Source organism: Bombus impatiens, unplaced genomic scaffold, assembly GCF_000188095.3.
Source record: "Bombus impatiens unplaced genomic scaffold, BIMP_2.2 scf_0203, whole genome shotgun sequence".
NCBI classification, from domain to species: domain Eukaryota; kingdom Metazoa; phylum Arthropoda; class Insecta; order Hymenoptera; family Apidae; genus Bombus; species Bombus impatiens.
The window spans coordinates 59,677-74,732 of record NT_176622.1 but is presented as its reverse complement, the minus strand read 5'-3'; the positions used below and the strand labels follow the sequence as shown (position 1 = coordinate 74,732).

Below are 15,056 nucleotides of genomic sequence, written 5' to 3'. Positions count from 1 at the left end.
TAACACTTTGAAAATTTAACGTAGCACCGCGATCACGCGTACCATAAGTATCGCGACTACGTTGAACGAATTTGAAATTTGAATTTGAAATTTGAAAATGCATAGAAGCCGACGATATAGACGATGATACGAAGCCGTGGTATCTAGCGTAGTCATCTTCGACGCTAATTAAGCGTTTCGGACTGTCGTTCGTTTTATATACGAATTTTTTACCAAGTATAAATCTGCAGTAAATATCTTGTAACTTCTATGCAGATTTTCAGATTGGTATGAGATTTCACCAGTATCACCATGAAAGTTGCGTTTCGTTACAGCGTCGATGAAATTGCGGAAATAAAACACGTAATATATGGACGCGATATGTAGCACATTTACGTGCAACGTGTAAATTTTTAGATCGCTTTCAAGTTTCATGTTTGCGATAAATATCTTCTTTTATACGATCACGATCATCCAGTCTCGTTACGATGTCAATGAAAATGATATCGTACGATGTGTACGAACATGTAGCAGATTTTAATATAAAATACGTTTGATATATCGGGTTGGCAACTGAGTGATTACGGATTTTGTCAATACTATCTAATTGCCAACGCGATAATACATAGAACGACGTGTTTCAAAGTGTTTCGTGCAACGAATACGGTACATCCACGAAAGATTTGCGCAAAAAATGATTTGGATACTCGCGTTTATTTGGAAGCATTCTCTCCATCTGGATATTATTTCGCCATGTGATTTTCGGCCAAAGTCAATTTTGGATTTAGGAAAAACATACAAGATACTTTTCTTCGCATGCCCTTAGCACTGAAGCTTTCGCCGTCTGATAGTTCCATTAAATGAGAAAGAAAAAGAAAAAAGAAAGGACGTGCTGAAAAGCTTGATACGGACAACGGACGCGTACGTATATACGTGAGTGCATCCTCTTTCTAAAAGAATATTTCAGTACGGTTCGTTTTCACGCAGTATGCTGAAGATGCATGGCGATATACATATAGCTCGAGTTGTCGTGGCAAGGTATCGCTTCGAGTAAATTGAAGTTCTCTCTCCGCTGCGATTTCTTTCTTCGCTCGTTCTTTCCGCACCTCTTCTCTCACACGATATATATACAGGGTGATTTGTAAATACACGTCCATGCTTTAAGTGAGGATGAAAATTGGCAGCATTAAATAAATAAATAAATAAAAAAGCATCGTGTGAACGTACATCCCAAGTATTTTAATTTTCCAGTTACGGATGATCGAATAAAATGTTCAAAACGTCTGCTTCGTATCTCAATGCGTGTGCACACTGCGCGCTTTATCGTTGCCTGTACACACACGCGCACAGCCAATTTTTACTTCATCTGTATAAAGTTTCGAATTTTTATCTTTCCGCCTTCGGAATAATAATGAACCTGCACGAGTGCGTAGGATATCGACCGACCGAAGTTCTACTCGATTCAAATCGATCGGTATTGCTCGTCAGCTTTAGGTCACGAGAAACGTCGTTTCGGCTACAGCGGCGGACGAAAAAAGGTTTATAAACTAAGAAGCGCGTGAGGTCGACGTAATTTTCCAAAATGGATTCGCGTCTAAGTAACGTAAACGAATCAGCACGATATATAGCATAGAATAGATGTCTGTTACCAATACAGTCAAACGTTTTTAATACAAAAGTTATTAAAATTCATAGCGTATCAATTTTAAATTTCCTTTTCTTCGCTATTGTATGTTATATACAGTCGATGATAAAACATGTACGGTTGCGCGTGCCGAGGCAAATATTTTTCTCTTTTATTTCACTCTGCGTTATTTACAATCTCAGCGTACAGGCTAGCGAGTAAATGTATCGTGGAGATTTCGCGTAACCGAGAATCGACATGGTCCAACGATAATACCAGAGGCAGGTTACACTTACGACGTAGTTCGAATAATCGTCAACTGGAAAACTAAGATACGTAGAATACATCGTCACGTTCGTACGACGTTCTCTGTTTATTTCCATGTGCACGCTCAGCCCCTGAAGAATGGACACCACGCATTCATGAATCACCTTGTACTCTTCTTTCTTCACCCTTCTTCTCTGTGTCTCTGTACGCCCCTCCCCCTCCCCTCTACTTTTCAACTTGATTCCTATTCATAGACGTATTTTCCGATATATAGTATATCCATAGGAATCACGTAGTTTAGAACGAAAGGTTTTCGATTCGTTAAAATCCGGACGACGAGAATGCAGGTTGGAGAATTTGCCGATCGAAAAAGAGAGAAATTTTCGGCTCGTATTATATTTCGTGCATGTCCCCGAGCCATAAAAGCGGGATTCATTTATTCGTACATACGATACGTATATGTCGGTGGCTGGACGAGAAACAGGGGGAATTGCTAATGAACGGGCAAACTATTTAAAACGGACCTCAACACACGCGCTCGTCGAGGTTACAGTTAAATGTTTTATAACCGCTTTCGCGCGTTTCACTGCCGTGTTTAAACGGTTTTTATATCGGGCCATTTTTCGCGTTACAACTACTGCTTTATACAGAGTGGTGAATAATGGCAAGGTTATGGTCGTGGTTATCCTTTGATCGAGAACCTTTACTTCTGTTTAATTATTATTACGATGGAAAAATATCATCGTTGTTTTAAATACGTGTTTCGATCGATCAGCGAAATTAATCTTCGTACAAGTTGAAAGAATATTTATGTTCTATCGAAGACCAGGTGACTAGGTTATGTCGGCGTAGCAGAAACTTGACAATGATATGCTCTGTAGGGAGATAGCAGCAACTGGGTCAGGTTGTATCTGTGTTGCGAGTCAATTTAGGAAGAAGTACTGGGAAATTGTCTGCTGCTTAACAAGATCTATCATCCTGTGGCACAAGAGTAATTATCTGAAAATTATTAACACGATAGTGGGAATAATAATACCGCGTATATGTGAAGTAAAAGATGTCGTTGAATATTGCAAAATTTTCTCCTATAAGCTTTCTTTTTTTTATTTTTAATTAGACATATTCGGTTCGATTCGTTTGCTACGATTATGCTGTATTTTAAGTGTAAAGTTACGTCAGAGTAGCGATAAATAGTAAGAACAACGATTTACAAAGCAAACAGTTGTAGCAAACAGTTATTTAGTAAAAGCAACGCATACCGTGTAACCGCTCGAATAAATCTGTCTGTCATTCTGCAGCCGAATTATGAATACAAAATGTGACAATCAATCGAAATGACGAATAACTCTGGTCTCCCACGTTAATTTATCGGAAACGGAGTTGAGCTTTATTCAAATTCTTTTTCCATGAATATTTATGCGAGATGGTTATTTAAATGAATCTTTCGCGGTTCTTCCACTCTTTCTGATAATAATTATTCGTTGTTTGTAACGAGTTATTCTAAATACCTATCGGGATAATTTATTAGAGTAATTAATTCCAAAATTATAGAAACAGTAGCGAAGGACGATATTTCACACTTTCATTTTCAAGCGACGAGCGATAGGCACGGTACTATGCGAATAAATTTCTGTTTGATTCGACTAAAAGCTACTTTTATTCGGTTATAATCGGATAGGATTAAGTTCGACTTCGATCGATACAGACGAAAGACTCTTAACGTATCGCCACTTTTACAGTCGATAATTGAACGCATTTTTCTAAATGGCGCATTACCTACGCAAATAAATTCCTGTTTGGATAAGAAATTTATTTTTATTCGATAATATAGTTAAAATAAGGTCGATCTCGATGGTCGTTTCTAGCTAAACATTTCCATATAGCGAGAAAATATCGTAGCAGAGTATCGTTGCATGATAATATCGCTAATTCGATTAGAATTCGAATATATGGCATACCATTCGTAGAAAAATGTTGATAATATTCGATACTTGATATTTCAATCTACGTTCGACACGTGGCTTTAACCATTGAATAAGACGAAGTTTTTCGACCTTGTCTCGCCGCTCTGTATAAAGTATCCTGCCATGTAGAAAATAATATACATTGTAGAATAATATCACAGAATAATATTTTATTACAGAATCTCTTTTTAAAAAGAAAATCGTGTCCGAGTGAAATAAATTGCGTTAAAATCAACTTTCATCGAGTCGTCAATGAATTTCTCATTTAGTACGTAATCGACTTAACGAAATATCTTTGACTTTTGTTTCAATAGTAGCGATACCAGCCTAGCGGAGACAGGAAAAGCAAAGATCGATCAAAAGATCGATCGTTCTATTTTTTTCCCCCTCTCTTTGTCCCATAAGCAAAAAGAACAAGATAGAAAATGACAAGAAAAAGATAGAAAAGAAAGCTAGACATTAGACGTAAGTACATGACCACCTTAGGGGGCAGTGACAGGCTATTGTTTCGCTGTTGCAGGTTACTCTCGGACGAGTACTCGGTTCGATCACGCATTTAGTAAGCTCTAGTAGAGAACAATGTGCTATGCATAATATATCTATATACATATCTAAATCTATATAAATCACATAATATGCATAGGCGTGCATCCATGTGTGCATATATGTATATACATGCATACGTCACGTGCATATGTATATATTTATCTCTCTGTTTGTTCTTGATCACGGTACGAGTGTACAAATGTATTTATAGTGTGTACCAAGCATAGAGCATGCCACCTTGTCCAGAGGTGAATAAAATACTATTTCGAATTTCGAAAGTAATAAAAAGATAATGAACATTCAACGGATGCTACAGTTATCTACCTAACCGTCCATAAATCACCGGTCACTCATAACGCGATACACATAGAAACGTTTCGTGCTATACTTGCAACGTTTTATCGTAAATTCAGCGTTCTTCCTAAAAATGTATTAATCAATTCTCGTTGTTGTTGCTATGCCATACGGCGTAATACCGGAACGTTACGTACGTAATTTTTATTCCATCGAAAAGGATCGAAATTTTTAAGAGACTTTAATCACGGATGCTATTTCGATTGCTCGTTAAATTTGCCGCGAACGTGGTCCGATATTTATTAGGCGACGCAAGCGTTCAACGATAATTACGTTTGAAAATAAACAAGTAATCCGAGTGACTTATGGACGGGACTGCGAATGCACGTTCAAACTGATCCAATGAACGGAAGATTAATAAAGAACGAGGACCTCTTGAAACACAGAGCGGCACAGAAGCTATTTCGAAACGGTATTTTACCCGTCTCTGCGTCTCTAATCTGTCGTGTACCGTCGTTTTGTATACTCGTGTCATAACCCGACGCTGCGGTTACCGCAGTATCCGGCCATTGTGTACATATATGTCGTTTGCAACGTACGCAGCTTGGAACGTACGACACGAATGTGAACGATCTTAACTTTTACTATGAAAATTACTATATATGTGTACCTACATACTTATACATTTATTATATTATATACTTCGCACAAAGTGTCGAGCTCGATTGTCTTTCCTTCTTCGTGTCTGAGAACGCGGCGTACTTTCGAAACTTTATTTCAAGATTCTTCCTTTCTTTCAGTGCACGAAAAGAAGATCGATGTTCTCTCTCCTCTCTCCTCTTGGTCTCGATATCTGCCATCGCTCTGACACACACATCCCCAAACATCCTCATTCCGCTTCTTCCATCCCTTTCACCTTCCCATCTGGTTGTCTATCTCTATAGATCTGTCTACGTCTCTCCTAGGCTTCCGCTCTCCATCTCGAGAGTTTAATTAACACGATGAAACGATATCTCCGTACAACTCCGTATACTCATTGTTATTACAATTGTACGAGATCTGCGTGATGTCGCCTGCCGTCTCCCAACTTGTTATTCACTGCAGAACATCGGCCAGAGAGTTTTCCCCCCTTCTCAGTCTGTTTTTCTCTCTCGCGTTCGCTCTTACTCCAGCCGTGTACGTATATTCCAAATCCCATTTATTTTCCTAGCGCTTTGTTCCCGTCGTCCTCTGTGTTCTCGCTGGTCATTCAACCACCGAACAATAGCAAACGGCCGTTGAGAGAGTAGGATGAAGTTTATTTGAAAAGATCCAGTTCTGCTTCGAGACTTCCGCGGCCCGTACACGCTTTCCAATATGTATAATTTTCGCGGGAAACGCCGCTTTCCCATCCGTTCTGCCCACTTTCACTCGCTCCTCGATTCACACCGTTTAAGCTGCTCCTCGTGCTTTAGGTACACCAACGAGCCTCTTCTCTTCCCGCAGCTCCAAATCCATCCCGGAGCTAATTAAGCAGCCCGATCTACTACCACTGTCTCTCTATCTTTCTCTTTCCTCACCCTGGTTTACGTAGCAGCTATTTTGAATCGTTTATCGACTTCTGCACCGGCTACGTGTTACGTATGTACGCGTAGTATACATACTTTTCGGCTTGCCGCCGCGCCGCGCCGCGCCGCGCAGCACCGTATTCCCAGCCGCCGCGCCATCCAGCTTCAGCGAAGCTTTTAGATCGGGGTGCAAGCGAGCGCACGTACGGCGTGTTCCATGTACGGCATGTTTCTTCAGGCTGCGGTTTCATTGGATGCGTAGTCGGACGTGAAACTTGACCGACGCGACGCGACGCGCGCTGCCAACAAACGTCCCTTTGTGCGTCACGCGTACCGTGTCGCTAATCCTTTGTACTTCACCGTCACGACGATGGAATCGTACGAACGTCGTTTCTTGCGTCGTTTTCCTTCGTATAAATATTCGTCATTTTTTTCTGGTCGATTCGAAATGCCGCGGTTTCAGTGGAATCTACAAAGATGCGACGAAGATTTTTCAATCGCAAAGAATTGATCGGATGTACACGCCAGCTCGAAAGTTTTGGTAGATTTTATTACGTTGTAAACGGAGAAAGAATCGAGTAATTAATACAATTAATTATATAATCGTAAATAAGTAATTGGAATTAAGTTAAAATGGAATAAAGGTATTTTACTAAGAATTTTAATAAATTGCGCGTGCAAATTAAAGTTTGTAATTGAAATCGGATAACGAAGTTGTGCTAAGAATAAAAGATGTCCTAAGACTTTTGAGCCGCGGTAGGTAGATATATTTGGTCGTGAAAGCTACAGCCACGCAATAACACGATTCTTGGAAAATAACGTTGGTGTAACGTCGAGGAAATCTTAGTTTGTCTTTCCCTTGGTATCTTCGAAACGTACGCGTTTGTCTGTTTTTAATCGGCGAGTTATAAATTGATAGGTTCAAGGAGCAACAGAATGTCTAGGCAGAAATTCTCTTCAACATTTCCGTTCAGTTGTTACAGTTTCTTCGTAACATAAATCGGAAGCCACATCGATAAACTTCGTAAATTGAAAATTACAGAGGAAAAAAGAAAACACGATCATCGTGTTAGAAATGTTATTTTTTAATTTCATCCTACAACTCTATATCGTTGTTCGTATTATTTTAGTCTTATCTTATGATAAACCAACTTGTGGAAGTAAGTTACTTCTTGTTCCGGAATCGAACATCGATCGTGTATTTGTTTAAATTGAGATTAAAAAAATTAATAAAATTTAGAGTCGCGATCGATCGGATTTCTACGCGGTTCGTGTCTCGATGCTTGTTAGTTGTTGCCAATTAATTTGTCGATCAAAGCTGGTCTTTGTTTTATCAAATCAAACGAATCTTTACTTTATTCGGCTAAATATAATACGAGTAGATCGAAGTATCTTCGTTGCGTGGACAAAGGGAAGAGCTACCTCTGGTTGCGAATAGCAGTGCGTAAAACCAAGGCACGTGATAAAAGTCTAGAAACGGTTCTTACTAGTGAGCGTGAGTTCACAGTAGTTCATAGTAGCAGATATATTTACTCTTCCCCGTACGTGTGTAATTATTAAACTTCCGCAACGAGTTCGCTCGTCTCACTCAACGAGTGGCCATTTTTAAACAATACGTTCTCGTTTTCCCCAGCCGATAGGCAAATATCGATCGATGTAATAAACATTTACCGCGAGATATGTACATCGCTATACAATAGCATTTTGCTTATCCAATATTTCACAAAGAAAAAGAAACACGTTGATATCGAATGGTCGATTTAAATTCAAATACGATTGAAACAATGGGATATACGAAAAATACTAGAGATGGTTAAACTTAAAATCCCTAGATATTACTAAAAATCTAGAGAAACTTCCGAGAGCAACGTCACGCTCTTCCGATCGATTCCGCGCACCTCAGAGATTTCAACGCGAACAAATATATTATTTATAAAATATGTAATGTTTATTTTAGGTGTATTTTCCAAACGCCCGTGAAGCTGTATATTGTAGTGGCTAGCACGATCGTACGGTCACGCAAGAACAATCTCTACGCACCCGCACACTTACGCATTCAATGCAACGACAGCCTCGTTACACGTTCGATTAGCTGCCCCTTACCTTTTTTTTTTTTAATTCTTATTTCATTTTTTTCCTTTTTTTTATGAAAAGCACGTTCAGCACCATCACGAGCATACAGCGAGCACATAACGTAGCTGTGCAATGTCTTGGGTCTGGAACACGTGCATTAAGGTTAGCCCGATGGGTGCACGTGCGCCATTGCGGATGCAAAATCGTTCGATGCGTTATCGTGTTAGCGAAAGATCGGTGCTTAAGGGAGTATTTCCATTTGGTGGCTTGGAAAGCCTGACCTTTCCTTATTTTATACCCTTAAAGTTCAAAGTTTTCAAAATATCCTTGCTAAATTGCTCGTTTCTAATTTAATTTCTAATTTTTCAGCAATTTCCACGATAGTTCCCCAAGCTTTCTTTCCAGTAATACTTCACTTACAGATAAACGATATGATATTATTCTATTCTTGTTTTTATCGATACGATATTTCTTCAGAAAGAATCGTTCAATTGCTTTCGAAATTCATAAACTCGTGGAGTACACGTGTTGCTGATTTTCGGCGCGTAATCAGCGCGCTATAATTTTCACGCTTTTCGCTCGTCTATCAGCAGTCTAAAGTTCCTTAAAATTTCAGATATCGATCGATCTCTATTTATATCTGCTTCGGATTAAACTTTCGCCTTTACTTTTCAATCTTTGCGCGCTCAATCTCGCGGAGAGAAGATTTTTTTCTTCTTTTTGGAAATACGCGACAAAAAAGCTCGGATATATGCCGATTATGAATATAAAGGTATTAGTATAATACGGGGAAAATGTTTTTCTACGTGGAAACGCGAGTAACCAAATTATAAAACGAACGATACAGAAAGAACGGATTATTCAAATTTATCTTAAGCGATATCGGAAATTTCAAAGCCTCGAAAATTACTCTTTTTGCCTTCTGAAATTTTCCAATAATTTCTCTCGCGGGTCGAAAGATCGACTGCCTTTAATGGAAATACTCCTTTAACATGTTCTAGAACGTTAGATTCTCGTTTTCAAATAGCGACACTGGTTTTTGCATGGTGCAACAACTTGGCCAGAAAACAGAAACGTAGGACGAATCGCCCACCGATATATTCGCCTGAACGATATTTCATGAGGTTTATAACGCTGTTAATAATTTCGCTTTAGGCGAGCGGCCCCGAATAAATTCGAGGATTTCCAGTTTATGTCGCGTGTTTTCGCATGCTGTTCTCTATGATTTACTTGAAGGGACGCGATATTGATCTAACTAGCGCGTACCGGTTGGTTCGAACGTGTGCCCTGCCGCTGAAATTTAAAATGACAATTGAATTATTACAGAGTGTTTCAGTTGCGATACGATGATCGATGCCTCTAATATGTTTAATCCGCGCGGTGACGATGCCACCGTATGATTCGATGCATCGACAGAATTTGAATTTACTGGAAATTCGTATCGATGTCGATTAATTTCGCATAACTCGCCGTGGAAACGCGTTAATTGGCCGATTTTCTATTTATACGCTTGTCGTTGTCGTTGTCGTACGTGTAACATGGAAAATAATCCACGCGAACGTGTATATTAAACGTTACGTTAAATAAATTATTAAATTAATTTCAATCGATAAATAGATTTTTCGCGAGAAACGACAAATTGTGTACTTCGAATGGGAATCAAATGGAATTGTTTGATACGACAAATATAATTGTTCGGTAAATTCGAGCTGTTAAATATTTTTTTTTGTTTTATACCATTTACCGAGTCACGAACAACCATTCGACGTTAAATGTTTTCAACGATATTCCCGATGCTTGCAGGTACGTTTTTACGTTCGGATATTTATTAATTTGCTAATCAAATTGATCGAACGTTATCGTCGTCTCGACGTTGCAGCGCTGTGATACGATCGACGAACCAAACAAAGTAACATTATTTCGTACGAGTAAATAAAAATGCTGTAGGTGAAAGCGAAACGCGGAATTTATTTATATTCGTGAAAATTACGAATTCGTTAAGATCGATTCGATCAAATTTTCGATGTCCTTGAATGTTACTGTCTGCTTGCCAATGCCACTGTTCAGCGCGTATACAGGGTGGTTGGTAACTGGTGGTACAAGCGGAAAGGGGGTGATTCTACGCGAAAAAAGAAGTCGAAAATGTAGAATAAACATTTTTTTTTTTAATTTTTCCATCGAAACAACGATCTACAGTGAGATCCGTTATAACGAGACGCGATAAAGTGCAGGCGTACCGAGCGAAAATTCAAAGTCGATTTTCTCGAAAACAAAGCCTCGAACGAAAAATTTTTATTCTATATTTTCGGCTTCTTTTTTCGCGTAGAATCATCCCCTTTCCGCTTGTACTATCAGTTTCCAACCACCCAGTATATTTCGTTCAAATTATACGTTGCTGCTAAAAGTAAGGAAAAAAGAAACTACCTTCACCTTTTCGTTAAATTAAAGCGTAAATAAAAATGAAAATAAATATAACGCTTGGTCCGTGAATATGGATGCGATGCTCCAAGTAAAACCATTAGAATTATTACGTAATAAAGTAGCTTTATACATTTGGGTCAATTATCGCTACCAAATAAATATCGTTTTGAAGTTTATAGACTGAAACAGCTTCGTATCTCGTATCGAATTTTAAACTTATCGTCGGTCCTTGTAAACGTTACTTTAACAAGTTTTATGCAAAGATTTTTGTGGTAAAACGTTGAATTCGTCAAAAATTTGCAGTCGTTTAAAAAAGGTAACGTGATACGTAATTTTAGTAGATTTCTAAAATCTAATATTCCTGACTTTACAATGGAGATATATATATATATATAAAAAAAAAGAAGTGGAATTTTAATCAGCTTAATCAATTTAACGTCGCTTACAACGCATAAGCGAGACCATAAAGCAAGTTTAAACACCTTATAAAAATATTTTCTACATCGTATTATACTTGTGTCCATTTATGTAACAATGTTTACGTCACGATGTTATTTATGCAACAATAATCAAGAGTCGTTAGTTGATTTTGCAATAAATAAATACCGTAATGGCCGTGTAAATAGTTTAAAGAGGAAGAGCTTGAATTTTGAAGAGAAAAAGCTTGGAGATTATCCAAAAGATGGTCACGGAGATACGAGCAGAAAATTCAACAGAAATTCCAACTACGAACTGCGATTCGACCGAATCTGTAAATTATTAACAACTTCGTATTTGACAATCTATAAGATTACATAAAGCGACATGAATTTCTAGCTGTTGGTAGTTTATTCAATTTTAATCAAAAAATATATTATTTACGATTTGGCTGGACTGATGTCGCGTTGTCACACCCGTCAAACCATAATTTTGCAAATGTTGTTTTTCAACTGTTCTCAAAGGGCACCGAGGAGGAAGAAAACGAGGAAGTTGCTTACACGAGGTTCTTATCGATTTCCCATTTCTTCCCGAGTGAAAACACGAAACGAAAATGAAACGGTGCTCTTAAGATGCGATTTTTAATAAATTCCCATAGCGTAGAAACATGAAATTTCAACGCTGGTATACTATGAGTAGAATTTCATGCAGATGAAGGCTAGGAAATTTCTGCGATATCAAATTTACAGCCTCGCGAATAATCATTCCGAATGGTAAATTTATAGAATCGATGTATTTTTGCAACACGTGTATCAAGTACCGTCGGTCTAATAAAAATCATAGAATCCTATAAAGCAAGTTGTATCGTAGGTCACTTCGACTTTTGGATTTACAACGTCGCGAAGAAATATTTCACGTGGCGAATTTATACGATGATATTTAATTCATTGACCTTTTAAATTCTACTGTCGTCCATAGACCACGGATCAAAAATTTCGTAAATCACGGCTGTCGTCCAGCAGCGATATTATGGTTTTTAGGAAATTTCATAGGTAGAAATTAACGACGAATCCGTTTTACGATTATTTCATATTATAATTTTATACACCACGTAAATAATTCTAATTTTCTGTTCACGCTGTCATTTTCTTTTCTACCAGATAAATACTTGTATTCGTGTTATACGTTCACGTATTTATGTATCTCAATGTTAACCAAATTTCAGTCGACTAATTGACACGCGTTATAATGATAATAATATTGTATTTTTCTAACCATTTTGTTTTTTTTTTGTTTTACCTTTTTGCGATAGTAAGCTACGAAAAGGTGCGCGTACTTAAAGGATTAAATATATTTATATATTTCAATGAACTTAGGGTCGATAAAGATGATGAAATTGTACGAAGGCAATTAGTACTTATAATATTATTAATTCTAACATCTCAAACGAAAGCAACGCTGGTATTCTCCTTTGTTAAGTATTTCGAAAATCTTCAAGCGGATAAGGATCGCCAAATCCTGTAAAGACAAGTTGAGTCGTGGGAGATTATTTCGTCCTTTAGACCCTTTCGAGGCAAACTTGTTTCAGGAAATTTAAATAACCGAGAACTGGGGATTAAAATTACATCGGACAACGAATATAAAACGGTTAGGAGACCGGATGAATTAAAGATAATCTGACCACTGGAACTTTAAAAAACAATCCATTTGGCAGCGAGAATTGGCCCGAGAGTAAAGAAGGGATTTTCTGAAAGTGTTAAAAAAGCGGACGTATCCTTCGAAACTTGCAAATGAGTTGAAGATTCCATCGAATCTGTGACGTAGTTTATACAGGGTGGTTGGTAACTGGTGGTTAATTTTTTTTTTTTAATTTTTCCATCGAGACAACGATCTACAGTGAGATCCGTCATAACGTACCGCACGCGTACCGAGCGAAAATTCAAAATCGATTTTCTCGAAAACAAAGCCTCGAACGAAAAATTTTTATTCTATATTTTCCATTTCTTTTTTCGCGTAGAATCATCCCCTTTCCGCTTGTACCACCAGTTACCAACCACCCTGTATATTAAATATTTTGTAGTTTCTATGTAACGTTTTCAGATTCGTTTCGAGTACCAATCTAACGATGGCAGTCACGTTCCACTACAGTGATAACGAAGTTTCATTTGGAATTTGCTTAAAAAATTGCCCAGTATAATCACCACAGTTTTATTTAATACGTACATTAACACACGTATTAAGGTTCGTTCAAAATTGCACGTATAACGTAACCTTAAAATTTGCCGCATAATATAATTACAAATACGACAATCGTGTTTCTCTATATTACTCGTGAAATTTCAGAACGTTTCGTGCGATACGTACGATATGCGTTTCAAGATTCGTTCAACATCTTACCACTTTACCGACCGATAGTCGATTAATCGGTTCTTTGTCGCCGACGCTTACCGACCGATAGCCTACTAATCGGCCTTTTGTCGCCGATAATCTTTCTCATTATTTGAACAATAATTTGTTATTTGGTACTAAGGTATCTTGCTCAGTTGCGTCAGTTGCGTTGTTTTGTAAGCTTCCACAGTTTTATACCAATTTGAAAAACTTACTAAACCGAAACAGTGCCGGCGCCAGGGAGAATCAGCGCCTGAGCTACCGATGGACGTGCGTATGCTGTTGAACCGCTAGCGGTCAGTAAAGTGTTACCAACGCGATTATCGCAATAGCGTTTCGATGAAATTTCAAAATTCTCCACATACGCAGTACGCGTGATATATCGAAGAAAATGTTACGGTACAAAGTTGGCGAGCAAAGGTTGCGAGGGTACGTTCAAAAAAATCCTAGAAGCCATCGTATTTGACGCTTATAGAAAATCCCATCTTAAATCGTCCCGGAGGAGAATCCAAAAAAAGAGAAAAAATGTTATGGGGATGTAGGAAAAAGGTTGCGTCGTATCGACGGGATGCTTACCGGTACAAACAACGGCTGACGATGGCCGCCATACCTCGGTCGTAACAAGCGGTATACAAATAGCGAGGGGTCGGTATCGGGCGTGTCTCTATTAAACGGTTTTTGTCGCGGTGCTCGACATTGTTTTAGTGGCCGTGTTACTTCACACGATGAAAATTGAATAGCAGCCCGATAAGAGGCAGCCCTCGAAGCCGAAGAAGAGTGCATTTACTTTCTTGCATCTAGCAGGTGACACTGGAGCGGGCCGTACTTACACGGGCGTTATCGGTTTTCTTTCTTATCGTTTTATCCCGATACAAAACGCCGACTTGCGTGCACGCAAACTCGATACTCGCTTCTGCCTTTGTTTCTCTTGCGTTTCTATTTTCTCTTCTGTTCTTCTTTTCTTTTACTCTTTATATATATATATATATATATTATACATAATCTCTTATCGTCGATTATTGCACATATCTACAACATATTATATATGGGCCTAATTACACACGAGCGCGCGCGCGCGCGTACGTGTCTTGCGTATCGTATATTGTATATTATAGGTATATGTCTACGTGCAGCGTTTTAGATCGCGAGATCGATAAAGGAGGCAGCGGTGTGGCCGATGGAAGGAATATTTTTTCAGCGATTAACGTAAATAGTCGTTCGTGAACGTTGCAATAGTTTGGGAATCGTTGATCGATGGTATAATAATAGCTTTAATAAAAGCTTTCTACGCGATCATTTGTTTGAAATTGTTCGCACGAGAATAAAGAATTAAGAGAAGTGTCTATCGGCTCGACAAGTTTGCGACCAATTCGCGGTAAGTTCAATAGGAGACTGTAGAGGTTAGAAATTTTTAGAAATTATTTGCGAGGATTGGAGTAAAGTAAGGAGAATCGAGAGTTGATAAGAGATTCCTAAGAATCGTGATAAATCCGCGGTAAATTAGATAGGAAACTTTTGGAAGCGTGAAATTCGGTA

At 38.3% G+C, this 15,056-nt stretch overlaps 1 protein-coding gene across 7 annotated transcripts in view; it reads left to right on the top strand.

Moving 5' to 3' along the window:
* The window catches only part of LOC100741458 (voltage-dependent T-type calcium channel subunit alpha-1G), a 109,139-nt gene that overhangs the window by 40,094 nt on the left and 53,989 nt on the right, over positions 1 to 15,056 (top strand). For 5 of the 7 annotated variants that reach the window (XM_033319716.1, XM_033319719.1, XM_024366263.2 and 2 more), the window contains exon 6: positions 4,355 to 4,393. The exons of the other annotated variants lie outside the window; for them this stretch is intronic. In XM_033319716.1, the coding sequence (XP_033175607.1) occupies positions 4,355 to 4,393 (39 nt within the window). The remainder of the gene's footprint in view (positions 1 to 4,354; positions 4,394 to 15,056) is intronic. 7 annotated transcript variants of the gene reach the window in all.